Below are 16,180 nucleotides of genomic sequence, written 5' to 3'. Positions count from 1 at the left end.
CAGTTTAATAGCTGATCCAGTGCTTGACATTAAGGCTTGTCCTGTTATCTAGGACAAGTAATAAATACTTCCAGACTAGTTCATTAAAAATGTAATTATCCGCTGGACAAGTGGCCCTCTGTTTCACTTTTTCTCTGACGCTCCAAGCAGCTTTGTGCTGTATGCAGACTATGGACAAGTGACTTTTGTGCCCGGACAAGTGAATGGGAAATGTACTCAAAACGTGCCTCAAAAAGTTAATGTCAAGCCCTGTGATCTATAAATTGAGTTAAACTTGAGTTGTCCGTTACCTGTTTTTTGTTTTTTTCTTAGCTTTTTATAATTCCAGTTTACATTTACGTCGCCGATCAGAATTCCTTCCGTTAAAATCACATGCTGTGAGGACAGATTTTAGCTGGTCATAGACTACTTCTACTTTAGCTGATGGCTGACGGTACACACAAATCAGAGTGAACCTCATCTCTGTGGAAACAGTCATTTCTACACCTCCAGTCCTCCACTCTCTGCCTGGATTCTCTGGCCGGCCATTACTCTGTACTTTCTGTAGATGTTGTAACCAGGCATGCTCACCAGAGTCACTAAAGAATCTGGGGATGACCGCTTTTAGCCAGGTTTCTGTCAGACCCAGACAATCGATATTACAATGCATGAGTAGATTTTCTAGTTCACTATGCTTATTTAACATACTATAGATGTTTAGGTGGGTGCAGAACACACCTTTCGATTTTACACTGAGGGTCCCAAACAGTTTTTTTGCTCGTGTTTAGGCCTTTGCAAACAGGGTCCAATTTTTACGCACAGATAAAACAGACAGTATTGTCAGAATGGACAAACTCAGATCCGGTGTGCATGAGGTCATAGAGACACTGTGTGTTCATTTATTGTCAGTTTTTGTCCGTGCTGAAAATCAGACCCTGTGTGCAAAGACCTTAACCCATTTAGACCTAGAATTATTTAATGCTTTAACTATTGAAAAATAGCAGATTTACAAGCTCACAGCGCAGCACCAGGTGCAGTGCTGCGAGCTTGTAGGCCTGCTATATTTATCATAATTTATTTTGTAAGTCTTTGAATATATCTTTTTAAAAGCGAACATTTGTAACTCAAATATTTGCTTCTGGGTGGTCCCTGAACCAAAATATTTTGAGATGGGGGTCCACGGCCAAAAACATGTAATTTTGGGGGTCCCTGACGTGAAAAGGTTTGAGAACCACTGATTTAGAAGAAGGATTTAGAAGACATTCATAGACTCGGGTCAAAAATATTCAAAGCACAATTATTTTTTTCAAAAATAGCAGATCTACAACCTTGCAGCGCAGCACTCTGTGCCACGCTGTGAGCTTGTACATCTGCTATTTTTTTAATAGTTAAAGCATCAAACAATGGTTAAAGGGGTTCAAATCTAAAGCGATACAGATTTGCGTTCAGGCCTTAAGACAGGGTTTTCTGTATTTTACCTTTACCGTGGACGGTGTGGAGGAGGGGGGGTGAGGGGGAAGCGGTGTTAAGCCACTGTCCAGCGGCCCAGCTCCGTAGCAGGCACTTCTGGGCATGCCGTCCCCTGTCCCTGGAGGTGCGGATGTCCGGTCGTTGCCTGGTGCTGTTTGAGCCAGGAACGTGGCTTCGCTGGTGGCCGGGATCATGACGTTGTTTGGCCTGGATGCTCCTCCGATGTCTGCCAGTGTTCTGCTGCAATGAGACATGCTGGGAGCCTCCTGGAGAGGAGCCGGTGTCCTCGCGGACATGGGATAACTGCCATCAGTCTTCATACCAGCAGGGAGGGTGGTGGAGACAGGATGTCAGTGTTATATATGGATGGGGGAACAGTGTAATAACTGGGGAGATATGCCATATAAATGCCTCACCTCAGTGAAGTAGCCTGAAGAGTAATTGTAGTTCTCAAACTGAGTGTTGGTGACCTCCTGGTTCATCATGTTTGGCCTGGAAGCTACTGGATGAACTGGTGTTCTGCTGCAATGAGACATGCTGGGAGCCGCCTGGAGCGGAGCAGACATCGGATAACTGCCATCAGGCTGCATACAAACAGGGAGGGTGGTGGAGACAGGAGGGGATTAGTTTAACAACTGGATGGGGGGTCAGTGAAATAACTGCACGTAGTAGGCCTAACCTAGCCTGGTCCCAGCCCATAGACCCCGCCCACTCTCAGAGTTGACTGTTTCTCTGGTCTGGTGTTGTGTAATCAATCTGCAGTTTACCGTCCGAAATTGCAGCTCCTCCAATGAGCGCAGGGGGTGGGAGTGGGTCTAACGAATATCCAATCCGCGCAGCAGTTGATAAGATTACGTTTCAGGAAGAGCACGCACACACACACACACACACACACACACACACACACACACACACACACACACACACACACACACACACACACACACACACACACACACACACACACACACACACACACACACACACACACACACACACACACACACACACACACACACAAATACACACACACAACGATTTCACCAAGCTGTTGACAGAAACAAACAGGCCGCAGGCTCACGGCTGCATGCTCGCACACAGACACTCACGCGATGTTTTTTGCCATTGTGTGTGCTAATGGCTAGCAATATTGTGTGCACTGATGAAGCCACAAGTAGGCGGATCCGCTGATCTCTATTGATTGGTTATGGGGAAGTCAAAGTCCCTCCCCTGTAAATCGTTCAGACAGGGAACACTGTCACACTAAAGCTTCAGCCGAGTCGGAAATCAGGCTAGACCTAACCTACAGTTTATTAAAAGTAATCCAACTATTATTGAGCGGCACAAACTGCTCCTATGTTTCACTTCCGTGTTAACCCAAAATCACGCAAAGCGGCACACAGTGGCCCTCATTTATCAATGGAGTGTAAAAAATGGTCTATTTTTTTCACCAAATTTTGCGTAGGGCAACGTGTGCACGGCATTTATCAATGCTTCCTAAACAGACACACCTGCCCTACATTTGATCCCAGCGTTGATAAATGCGCAGGCTGAAATTTAAATAACACGCCCTTAATTATTCTAGAAACGCCCCGATTTTACGACCAGAACAATCCGAATACGACCTAACAACCAAAGAAAAGCCATGTCCGCGTCCCACACAGACCACGCACACATGCACGCACGCACGCACACACCTACACACGAAACTAGGCTACTTGGAACAGCAGCATTTTGGTTTACACAGCAGTCTTTGACAGTGGAAACGTGGGATTAACCAACGGTACAATTTTTGACAAGGACGCTATAGCACTGCAGCCGACATGAATGACACAAGTCACTGCCATGAATACTTTTGGATATTAATTTAAACCATAGCCTACCCGTGCCGTGCGTGCGCAGACAGAGCGCGTTCATTTGGTTACAAGCAATCATAATTCCCCATGGCCATGATCTCACGGCTCGCCACGTCGGGTTTCCAGCATAGTGTACAGTAGCTAGGCTACTGTATAAATTGAGAGACCCCACGGTTACGTTTTGGATATTAATTTAACCCAATTTCGGCGACGAGCTCTATGCACGTTTGAGTGCTTAAACTAGCGATCATGTAGGTGGGTCTACCGTTGCTGTGCACTGGTCTTCTCCCCGGTGGGCCGTGGACCATAGAGTTATAGCCGTGGACCCCCAAATAAATCATCCGCAGCGTGCGTGCTGAGCGTGCGGGCTGGGCACAGCCAAGCCAGGTTGGACCTTCGGTTTTATCCATATTTAAAAGGACTCACGACCCACAGCGGCGCCGCGCATGCGTTCGTATCTGTGCTTGTTCTGAGCCAGATCTCCAATCTTAAGATTTATTCTGTTAAAGCAATTAACAGTAGATTTCTTCCATATATAATTTAAATATATATGGAAGAAATCTACTGTTAATTGCTTTAACAGAATAAATCTTAAGATTGGAGATCTGGCTCTTAATGCTTGTCATTGTAACTTGAAAATAAAATCGGCGTGAATGTCCATGATGTAGCCGGCTATAGGCTATGCTTTTATAAAATGTTATATTTTCACAGGATTATTTATTATTGTGTTGGATATACATTTTCGAGTGGATACATGTGTCCATTGCCTGTCAGATAATTAAACAATGCTGCTCCGCACGTCTACAATGGAACAAAGTGGTGTAGGATGAATCCTACACCACCTCAGGACTTGACGTGAGATTTGATCCTACCCTAGACCAAAGTCAAAGTCAAGTTGAAATGATAAATGCAGAGACTTGCCTAAATTTCGGTGTACACCCAAATTTTGATCTGCACCACGTTGATAAATGAGGGCCAGTATGTCTAGAGTCCTGTCATCAACATGGATCTGTCCCATTTAGCGCTACCATCAGTCAGATTTTTTAAAACACATTTTTGGGCACTGCTCCTACAGATTTTGCACTAAAATCACCCAAAGCGGTGTATACATGTGACCTTGCGGTCACTTATCTACCGATTAGGGAGTCTTACTGGTTTATGTGGTTCATTGTTGAAGATTACATCACACAACAAGGAATGACAACACAACATCGTCATCACATCCAATATGATTGTCCATTTAAATGTTAATTATTGTATGTTCCAACAGAACGTCATTCAGCAGATGTTAGCAACACATTGCCCTAACCTCTAACCACCTCTATTGTAAATTACTTGAGCTGATTCACGGTGGTGCTGCTGTGTTAAATGTTTCACTGGACGATACATCTGAAAGGAGGACCTAAAGAACACTACCATGCTGCTGTGGTAGTCGGACACAAGCTGTACTCATTTGGAGGATACAACCATTACCTAAACAACAAGGATCAGATTGAAGTCCAAATCTTCAACACATTGTGTTTGCGTTGGAGGAAGTTGCCCCCAGTGACAAATGGAAAAGGACAACGTCTCATTGAGGTTCCCTCCGGGCGCTGTGGCCACACAGCTGTACTGGTAGAAGATATTATCTACATTTGGGGAGGATATCCTTACTGCAATGTGCTGTATGCCTTTGATGTTGACAACCACAGCTGGTTCAAACCCATTGTTTCTGGGACTATTCCAGGAGCAAGGAACCAACACTCAGCCTGTGTCCTGGAGAAGGTCATGTATGTGTATGCAGGATACAACCAGCTGACTGGATGGACTAATGGCATGTACAAGTTGGACACCACCACAATAGTCTGGTCTTTAATTAACACCAGAGGCACCACACCACCTGCTTCAGCAGGATCGGGTGCAGTAGGTCACTCTGCCACCATCATCGGGACAAAGATGTTTGTATTTGGGGGCTGTCATGGAGGCGGCTTCTACAACAGCATCAGAGTGTTTGACACAGAGACCAACCGCTGGCTGACCATGTCTTCTGGACACCTTCTCCCAGAAGAACGTAGTTGTCATTCAGCCTTTGCCTACAATGGAGAGCTGTATGTATTTGGTGGCTGGAAAGGGAACCAGTACTTGAATGATCTGTGGAAATTCAGTCCAAATAACTTTTCCTGGAAGCAGGTTAAGCCCAAGGGGAAAGACCCCTGCAGCATGTATGGAAGGTGCTGTTGCATGGTGGGCGATTGTATTATCAGCCATGGAGGATCCAAAGCAGACAGCATATCTGTTGATGACCTGTACATCTTGGATTTACGTCCTACTTTGAAGACATTATGCAAGCTATCAGTTATTCATTATGGCCTGAAGCAGTCTGAACTCCCACATGACATCAAGTGGGAACTGGCCACCATGACTACCAACAGCAACAGAAAAAAATAACATAGCCCACACACATGCACGCATATGTTTCTCAGCAGTCGCTCAGATAGCGCTCAGAATGCACTATAGTGTTTGCTCAGACCAGTGAAAAGTAAGAGGGAACATTGGGCACTGGTAAAAACAGGATGAAGAGTCAGTGTAATAAATAGATGGGGAGATACGCCATATGAATGTCTCACCTGGGTGAAGTAGCCTGAAGAGTAATCGTAGCTCTCAAACTGAGTGTTGGTGACCTCCTGGTTCATCATGTTTGGTCTGGAAGCTACTGGATGAACTGGTGTTCTGCTGCAATGAGACATGCTGGGAGCCTGGAGAGGATAACTTCCATCAGGCTGCATAGCAGCAGAGAGAGAGGTGAGACAGGATGGAGGGTCAGTGTTTTTTTTTTATTGAATATTTTAAAAAGAAGAACAGTACAAGTATAGTCAAAACAATAAATAAATAATCAAACCTCGGTTCGAAGTGAAGCAGTGAATCTTAGTATAGAATTGTCTGGAGAGCCGGTATGACAGCCGGTATAATAGGTTTTTAAAAAATATACAAAAAGTCCTGCTTGCTGGTCCTACAAGTCCTGCTTGCTGGTCTCTTAGTTGTTTGTCAACTGCATCCCTCTATAATTATTTCAGTTTCTGTTATCTTTGTGGCCTACTAAATTTTTCAACTTCTGCTAGATTTTCAATGTATTTACTCTTCTCTGCCTTAATGCTCCTTTTTACCATTCTGTTAGCATCTGTATATTCTTATTGTGCCTTTGCTTTTACTCTTATGCGGCTATTTGTCATTGCTGCAATAGGTGAGACCTATGTACAACAGATAAAACCTGAAGGCCAAATTATCATGTGAAGCTTGACCAATCCTCAAAGTATCCATTCATCTGACCGGGAGGGACACCGCACACATATTCTGGACGTACAGGACAGATAAAGCCTATTCAATCTGAACTGAAATGACCATATATGGACATGGGACACACATTTTGCTTTTTGAAAAAGCCTATTCATTCTGGACTGATATTTTGCACGTACGGGACAGGAAAAACCTGTTCATTCTGGCCTGGAGTGACCATAATGGACATGAGGTGACATACATTGTGTTTTTGAAAAACCCTGTTCATTCTGGACTGAGATCACCATATATGGTAATTAAACGGACATTCTGTTTTTGAAAAAGCCTGTTCATTCTGGACTAAATTGACCATATATGGGCGTGATACACACAAAGCCATTCTTTGGAAGAGGTTTTCACCGCTTTAAAAAATGTAATACAGGACAAGTACAGTTAAACACCCTGCCTGAAAGGAACACCCCAAATAAGTCTTGTTTGCGTTGGAGGTCCTTGGTATGTGTTATACATAGCAACAAAAAAACATTCAAATATCATCGCAATTATAAAAATCAAACCTCGGTTCGAAGTGAAGCGGTTAACCGTTATTCTATGTGTTCTAGAGTTATGAACTGTGTGATCTGTACATTCTTTATATTCTGAATGAATGAATGATTTTATCTGGAGGGCTGAATTGTCATGTGAAGCTTGACCAATCCTCAAAGTATCCAATCATCAGACCGGGACGGACACTACACACATATTCTGGACGTACGGGACAGATAGAACCTGTTCATTCTGGACTGAAATGACCATATATGGACATGAGGTGACAGACATTTTGTTTTTGATAAAACCTCTTTATTCTGGACTGAAATGACCATATAAGGACATGGGACACACATTTTGTTTTTGAAAAAACCTGTTCATTCTGGTCTGAAATGACCATATATGGACATGGGACACACAAAGCCACTCCTTGGAAGCGGCTTTCACCGCTTCAAAAACACTAAATGTGTGCAGAGTATGGGAAACGAGGGGGTGGGGCTAAAGTAAGGAGCGGGGTGCTCACTTCTCGCCTGTCTATGGGAGAAGTGATAACTACCCCCGCCTCTGGCCTCCTGAAAGGTGAATTTTCAGGGCAGTTTTGAAGGATGCCAGCGAGCTACATGTTTTACGGGAAGTAGTCAAGGAATTCCACACTTGGGTGGCAGTGTTGTAGAAGGATAATTTACCCATATTTGTCTTATGGGTTTGTGTTATCAGATCGTTGTGTGCGCTCCCTCTGGTGTTGTGGCTGTGGGTGTCGCTAACTTTTTGGAGATGTTTGGTCGGATATGCGGGTACTAAGGGGATTGAAGGCAGATTTGCATTGACTATTTTGAAAGTCAATCCCATTTTTAGTTGTTTAACCCTGTCTTCAATGCTAAGCCATCTTAGCAAAAAGCAAGCAAAATGTGTGGAGAAACGTGGGTCATGGGTCATGGTCGAGAAGTAGCCGAATCAGTTTGTTTTTTGGGAGGTTTGGAGCTTAGTCTTTAGTGGCCTTTGGATGTTGGAGTACCAGGATGTGCTAGCATAGTCAAAGAGGGACTGAATGAGGGCCCCAGCAAGAGTCCTGAGGGCCTGTTTGTTGACAAAAGTGGAAATTCTACCCAGGAATCTTGTTCTTTGATTAACCTTTTTGATCACCATTGTTGCCATGCTATCCCCAGACATGTATTTGTCAAGAAAACAGCCCAAATAGGTAATCTCTTCCTTGCTAGAGATTACTGTATCATCAACTTTGACCTTGAAATCGTTTACATTTATCTCACTTGAAGAGAATGTCTAGTCCCAAAAATGTGTTAATTTAAAGGAGGAACAGTAACGGCCCTAGAATGCTTCCTTGAGGAACGCTGCAGCTCACCGGAAGGGACAACCATTTGGTCTCTTCCGTCAATGTAGGATTTCATCCAGTTTGATGTGCTATCAAAACCAATCGCCTTTAGTGTAATAACTGGATAGGGAGCTACAGTACGCTATATAAATGTCTCACCTGGGTGAAGTAGCCTGAAGAGTAATTGTAGTTCTCAAACTGAGTGTTGGTGACCTCCTGGTTCATCATGTTTGGTCTGGAAGCTACTGGATGAACTGGTGTTCTGCTGCAATGAGACATGCTGGGAGCCGCCTGGAGCGGAGCGGACATCGGATAACTGCCATCAGGCTGCATAGCAGTAGGGAGGGAGGGGAGACAGGATGGGGGGGTCAGTGCAATATATGGATGGGTCAGTGTAATTAGTGGACCTACGAGTACAGACAGTGAAATCGCGGCCTCACGATCCTTCTGACTTTTTAGGTTTTAAGCGGGAGGTGTCAGAAAATGTACCACAGGGATAACTGGTTAACTGGGATAACCGAGTGCGATAAAATACAAACGCTGTCCAGACTCAAGCTCGTCATTGACTTTAAATATAATAATAATAATAAAAAAAAAGGTTAAAACTCTTTTAGAAGCATTATATCTTCACCAAGACTTTGATGTTGGTTGTTTGCTGGGCTTAAGACATCACAGTTTACCTACAGTTTATTAAAAGCCGGGAGTACTTTTAAAACCGTCAGCAGAATGCATCAAGCACTTGCCCGTCGGGGCCAGTGAATATAATGCCTTGAAAATAAAAGTAAAAACGTTTATATCCAATTTCACATTCATGTGTTTTGTAATGATTTCTGTGAAATCGTCTCTGTAATTACCGCTAAAACATAGCGTTACGTGATCCTGATCAAAGACGGGAGTCAATTTGCCTTCTGCGCACAGCGAGCGATGTGCCCATAGGACCTGCTGGATAGCAGTTCACACGCACAGCAGAGCTGTGTGTGTGAACAGAGCTGTGTCTGTGAACGTAAACGCACGCTGCTCGGCAGTGCTCACTCACGTTCACAGTTCACAGTGTTGCTGAATTCTCAGGAGAAGACACACTGTTTCTGTCACATCCGTGTCCGATAAATGAAATGTTTCTAAAACCCCCAGATCCCGGCCAAACGCCAAACGGGAACATGAGATGAAAAGAGAAAGAAAGTTCCAGCCTCAATGGCGAGACCACTGGAATTGGCTAGATGAATGGCATCATTTGCAGACAAGGAAGTTAGAGAAAGGTTAACGTGCATGAAAATAAGTGTATGATAACGCATTGTTGTGCTACTACGGTGAAAATGACAGATATGCAAGCACACAACGCGTCACATTTGTGACACACTGTGATCTTGTAGATGTGGTGTTTTCAGCGATGAACCTTACTTAGCAAATTGTTATCATACACTTCAGTCTAAATGAGCCCGTCCTGTCTTCTGTATAACTCAGTGGTTCTCAAAGTGGGGGGGGGGGGGGGGTCCCCAGCTAAACGATGGTTAGGAACCAAATGGACCCTTATTGGATGTGTAACTCAGAGAGTGTACAAATGGAACCAAATGGACCTTAACAAGTCCATTTGGTTCCATTTGTGCATGTCAAACTGGGGGGTCCTTGAAAGTATAATGGTTCAAGAATCACTGCTAGAGCCGTACAAATCTTCTCTTATGGGGGTCCCCTGGCATATCTTTTCAAACGGAGGTCCGCGGGCTAAAGAGAGTCAATTTGGAGATACTTGACATGAAAGTTTCAGTGTAGTAACTGGATGGGGAGCTACACCATATAAATGTCTCACCTGGGTGAAATAGCCTGAAGAGTAATTGTAGCTCTCAAACTGAGTGTTGTTGACCTCCTGGTTCATCATGTTTGGTCTGGAATCTACTGTATGAACTGGTGTTCTGCTGCAATGAGACATGCTGGGAGGCGCCTGGAGCGGAGCGGACATCGGATAACTGCCATCAGGCTGCATAGCAGTAGGGAGGGTGGGGAGACAGGATGGAGGGTCAGTCGAGTGTAATAACTGGATAGATCACTGTGAGTGTCAAAATTCAACCCGCCCCTGCAAATCTGGTTTATTGGCTAAATTCACAAACTGTCAACTGAATGAAATAAATAAATCATACAAGAGCAATGTAAATAGCTCAACAAAAGTAATATTTGTAGTGTTTTCTTTTTCGAAGTTCAATGCTAAACGCCACTTTCAAAGCCTCGTTCACTTTCAATTATTCCACTCTTAATTACACCTGAAAACATCTGTAATCAAATCAACTGCAATCGACTAATCAAGGGCTTAAATAGTTGCATCAGATGTGCAACCTGGCCAGACTAGAAGTTTGTTAACATGTGTTGACTGTGATTAGAGCAGTTAGAAACATGGCTAAGTCTAAGGAAGAGTCAGAAAAGTTCAGAGAAGAGATTATTGCTTTGTACAAAAAAGGAAAAGGATATAAAACAATTGAAGACACTGAATGTTCTAAAAAGTACGGTTTTGAGCATAGTTCAAAAGTTCTAAGTCAAAGGAACAGTGGCTACAATAATACACCTAATTTTCAAAGGGGGTTGAATAATTTGAGCACAACCGTAGAGTAGACCCTTCAGAAAAACACGATTCTGCGATCGCTTACTTCACCTCATAATCAGCCAAATGGCACAGATTATGCAGGCGTAACAATTTCTCAAAAAGAGTGCACATTCATATTTACGCACTAAATATGCGGGCTTGCTTGATTTCACAATCCCCGCATTTTTTCCTTGTTCACATTCAGACACAGAAGCAAAACAAACTGTGGGTCACCGGGAAAAACATCGCTCCTGTGTGTGCTGTGTGTGTGTGTGTGTGTGTGTGTGTGTGTGTGCGTGCACGCACTCTGTGCAGATAGAGCAAGCAGAAGATACACTCTCTTAATAATAATCAAATTAATCAATTTAAAGTTTATCCTACTTGATGTGATGTCCATTGCGCTCCTTGTAAACTACGTTTGAAACGTTGCTACGTTCAAAACGGTATCCAGCAAACCAGCACCTCAGACAAAAGTAGTAGTATTCCATGGAAGCAGACAGTGATGTATTGGTCTGGTCACGCGGGTAGACCTGTGTCACACCTCTCACGCGCACGCACACGCATGAACGTGCATGTGCGTTCACTTTGTGAGCCAAGTACCCTGGGCTGGCTAAAGTACCGTGGCTACTTACTTAGCATAACAGCTTTAGGTGAGGGTAGGTGTACTGTACGTCCTCACATACAGTATATACATGGGGCATCTTGGCAAGAGACAGTATCCTACTTCTTATGAAAGTTGTGAAAGACATTTACTTTTCTTATGCAGTCACGTCGCGAGAACATATATGCGCATGCGTGGCGTCACTAGACGAGCGTACCCCCCAAACATAGAATCACCAATGCAGGGTCAGTGTAATAACTGGATGGGGAGATACGCCATATAAATGTCTCACCTCAGTGAAGTAGCCTGAAGAGTAATCGAAGGTCTCAAACTGAGTGTTGGAGACCTCCTGGTTCATCATGTTTGGTCTGGAAGCTACTGGATGAACTGGTGTTCTGCTGTAATGAGACATGCTGGGAGCCTGGAGAGGATAACTGCCATCAGGCTGCATAGCAGCAGGGAGGGTGGGGAGACAGGTCTGGGGGGTCTGTGTAGAAAGGTCCCTGTGGAAGGGTCCTTGTAGAACGTTTGGGGGGATGCCGGGGCCATCGGTACCCATCTAGAACAATAAACACATAGATTATATTATTATTACGTTATTTACTGTCAACATTGTTTTTTGACTTGTTCAGTAACAGTGTTAAATAGCTCTATAGTGTGATGGTAATCATTGCTATAGTGTTTGTTCAGTAACAGTGTTAAATACAGTAGCTCTATAGTGTGATGGTAATCATTGCTATAGTGTTTGTTCAGTAACAGTGTTAAATACAGTAGCTCTAGTGTGATGGTAATCATTGCTATAGAGTGTTTGTTCAGTAACAGTGTTAAATACAGTAGCTCTAGTGTGATGGTAATCATTGCTATAGAGTGTTTGTTCAGTAATAGTGTTAAATACAGTAGCTCTATAGTGTGATAGTAATCATTGCTATAGAGTGTTAATTCGAACACTCTGCAGTAATGATTACTATCACAATATGGATTTTTAAATAGGGATGGAGCTTGTTACTTTTTATTGATAATGAGCACCTTATCAATTCTGCTTATTGAGCCGGGCTTTTATCGAGCCCACTATTATATTGAGCATTATCTAATATTTTGTGGAAAGATGTGAGACGACAAATTCTGAACAGAACTGGTATCTTTTATTATTGTCTAGTTACTGTGACTGCTTGTGGCTGACCACCATCTATAAAGATGACAATTGACAAAAGTAAGGATTATTATCATGAAATATCATTAACACAATCATTAGTGTCCAATAAGTGATAAATGGCTTTATATTATGAATATGAATAGTACTGTAATAACCTCTTGTCTTGATTGTTTCAACATGAGGTCATGGGCCGCTATGCTCGATAACAAGCTTGATAAGACCAAAGCTTATTGATACCGGGTACTCAATACATTTGTTATCAAGTTTGTAGCGAACCCTTATTTCGAGCTCCATCTCTACTTTTAACACATAACACACGCCTGTTATCTCACAATTTGAAGGAAACACAAGACCGGTAATCGGGTACATAAATTCAGACAGGTTTGAAGAACTGACCGCTTGAGAAGATCTGCGGGCATCTTCATCAGTGGTCTTCTTCACCCTGGGGCCCAGGTCATCTTCATCAATGATCTTCCTCACCTTGAGGGCCCTGTCATCTTTAGTGGTCTTCCACACCCTGGGGGACATGCCATCTCTAGTGGTCTTCCTCGCCTTAGGGTAGGGGGAGGGACGATAATATGGTGATAAATATCGTTGAGACGATACAATCAATGTCTCTACGATATGCCTTTTCAGAGATATCGTACATATCGTGATACAATGAGGATGAGCTTTGTAAATAATAATGCAAAGATTCATTGCAGAATTAATTTAAAAAATGCATTTTGGTCTAAAGTAGTAGTTCTCAAACTTTACAATGTCAAGGTCTCCCCTTAACTCTGACAGGATACAAATGAAACCATTTGGTTTCATTTGTATAATGTCAGAGTTACATACTTGTAAGGGTCAATTTAGACCTCTCAAAAGGAACCCAAAAAAAATCCCTGGAGGCCACAAAAATGGTCTGTTACTCCTTTTTCTTTTAGTTTTTGTTACCTTGTAGCTATAGGTGGTTGTACTGTCAAGTAACTTGGAAAAAGAATCGTGACGAGATTGTGTATCGTGATGCAGCTTGGAAAAATATCATATTGTTTATTTTTTTTTTGGGGGGGGGGGGGGGTTTCGCACCTTACTATCGCCCAGCCCCAACTCGGGGACCCGGTCATCTTCAGTGGTCTTCCTCTCTTTGGGGGCCTGGTCATCTTTATCTGGGGTCTTCTTCACCATGGGGACGTTCCACCATGACGTCCCATCATCTCTAGGAAGACCTGTAGGACGACCTCTAGGACTTCCTCTAGGACCTCTACCTCTAGGACGGTCGGGTTGATTAGGGATGATCAGGACTCTACGACGTTGTCCGCGTCCTCTGGGCCTGCCCCTGCGTCCTGACGATTGGAACAACAGGCAATTAAATTAAATACACTTATTGTTAATAATACACTTGTTAATTATACTCATTAGGCCTAGAATTATTGAATGCTTTAACAAGTGAAAAATAGCAGATATACAAGCTCACAGCGCAGCTGCGAGCTTGTAGATCTGCTATTTTTGATAAAGTCGTGAAAATATGTGCAAATCTTTGAATATATGTATTTTCAAAGCGAACGTTTGTAACTCAAATTTTGCTTCTGGTGGACATAGTAGTCTCTCAAGAACAGACTAACTGAGCTCCATTTAAGTGAAAAGGACCTTTTCTTTTGACGATGGCTAGCCAGATTGCTGACATAGAAACATAGGTTTTTAAAAAAAATCTTAGAAGGATTCAAAAGACACTTATAGAATCGGGTCAAAATTCTAATTTTCACGATTTTTCAAAAATAGCAGATCTACAAGCTCGCAGCGCGGCACTCCGTGCTGCGCTGTGAGCTTGTATATCTGCTATTTTTCAATAATTAAAGCATAAAATAATGATACACAATAATGTGTACCCGTTCTAAATGGGTTAAATTAAATACACTTATTGTTAATAATACACTTGTTAATTATACTCATTAAAGGAATAGATTGGTTCTCAAACCTTTTAATGCCAAAGACCTCTTAAGTCTGAGAGAACAAGGTGGAGGGACGTGGGTCCGTAGCATTGTCCCGCCTTTAGGTGTGAGAACGGCTGGAGGTGTGTTGGCGGGTGGACGTGGTTTGGCGGGTGAGGGTGTCTTGGCGGGTGGAGGTGGTTTGGCGGGTGAGGGTGTCTTGGCGGGTGGAGGTAGTTTGGCGGGTGAGGGTGTCTTGGCGGGTGGAGGTGGTTTGGCGGGTGAGGGTGTCTTGGCGGGTGGAGGTGGTTTGGCGGGTGAGGGTGTCTTGGCGGGTGTAGGTGGTTTGGTGGAGGAGCCTCGCGTTGCCGGACACTCATCCGCCCGCCTGGCCGACGTGATAGACTTTCGCAACCGGAGGCTGGAGTCAGAGGTTATCCATGAGGTCATCCATTCTGGTAAACATCTTCTCTTCTGTTCAGGAAAAACAAACAAAGAGTATATTTATTGTTGAGCATTATCCTTCTAGTCTTCTAGTCCAGTGTTTCTCAACCTGGGGGTCTGGGCCCCCCTTGGAGGGCACCAGAGATCACAGGGACGTGAGAGGTCCAACATTTGAAATGTTTTGTAATGTGTTTATTTTCACTAGTTTGGGTCTTGGGGAAACCTGAAAATCATGTAAATAGAATAGGAAAAAGCCTTTGCAGTTAATCTACATTAGTTATGGCAAAACTATTGCAGTCTGTGTTTTCTGAAGACAGGGTTTCTGTATTTTACCTTCATAGGGGATGGTTTTGTGGCGGCCCAGGAACTACTCCATCCTCCAGGAGGGGGCGGTGTTACGCAGCGTACTGTGTGCCAGGCACTGATGGACTGTGTGTCTCCTGACCCTGGAGGTAAAGATGTTCGGTAGTCGGCTGGTGCTGTTTGAGCTTCGCTGGTGTCTGGCCTGGATGCTCCTCCCTTGTTCTTTACTGGTGTTCTGCTGCAAGGAGACATGCTGGGAGCCGTCTGGAGCTTTGTCGGTGTCCTCGCGGAGATCGGAGAACTGCCGTCAGGCTGCATGACAGCAGGGAGGGTGGTGAAGACAGGTTAGTCTATGCTGTAATGGTAATCATTGCTATAAAGTGTTTGTTCATTTAAAGGACAACTTTGGGTTTTTTATAACAATGGTACGTACATATTTTAGATTGTACTGTATTTGGAGATTTCTTTTTTTTTATGTTTTCATTTACTGCTTTATATAATTTTTTATTTCAATGATTTTGATTTCAGCTGGTGGGGGTGTGCGTTCCATTTGGGCTTGTCTGCCTTTTTTGTGCTGCACATCCGTTGCGACTGACGTTACACAATATGATGTTGTGATTGGCTTTTGGACTTAAATAAAACGTTTCTTGATAATGAAAAGTAACTTTTAATAATAAATAACAGTATTGCATTAATTCTTATTGCCGAAAATTCCTCTTCAAACCATTATTCAACACTGGAAAATAACATTACAAGAAAAGAAAACG

At 43.3% G+C, this 16,180-nt stretch overlaps 1 protein-coding gene across 1 annotated transcript in view; it reads right to left on the bottom strand.

Moving 5' to 3' along the window:
• Positions 1-16,180, bottom strand: part of LOC308300267 (uncharacterized protein) — a gene marked incomplete at its 3' end in the record, with an annotated part of 83,611 nt that overhangs the window by 53,560 nt on the left and 13,871 nt on the right. The window contains exons 9-18 of the mRNA XM_080744088.1: positions 15,444-15,725; positions 14,714-15,140; positions 13,825-14,081; positions 13,153-13,308; positions 11,896-12,162; positions 10,238-10,405; positions 8,593-8,760; positions 5,912-6,064; positions 1,866-2,033; positions 1,458-1,763 (exon numbers count right to left, since the gene is read on the bottom strand). Coding sequence (XP_080600214.1) covers positions 1,458-1,763; positions 1,866-2,033; positions 5,912-6,064; positions 8,593-8,760; positions 10,238-10,405; positions 11,896-12,162; positions 13,153-13,308; positions 13,825-14,081; positions 14,714-15,140; positions 15,444-15,725 — 2,352 coding nt within the window. The remainder of the gene's footprint in view (positions 1-1,457; positions 1,764-1,865; positions 2,034-5,911; positions 6,065-8,592; positions 8,761-10,237; positions 10,406-11,895; positions 12,163-13,152; positions 13,309-13,824; positions 14,082-14,713; positions 15,141-15,443; positions 15,726-16,180) is intronic.

Source organism: Nannobrachium achirus (genome assembly GCF_963921795.1).
Source record: "Nannobrachium achirus genome assembly, chromosome: 2".
Taxonomy (NCBI): Eukaryota; Metazoa; Chordata; class Actinopteri; order Myctophiformes; family Myctophidae; genus Nannobrachium; species Nannobrachium achirus.
Note: the sequence above shows the minus strand (reverse complement) of the source record. Positions and strands in the feature narration are given on the sequence as shown.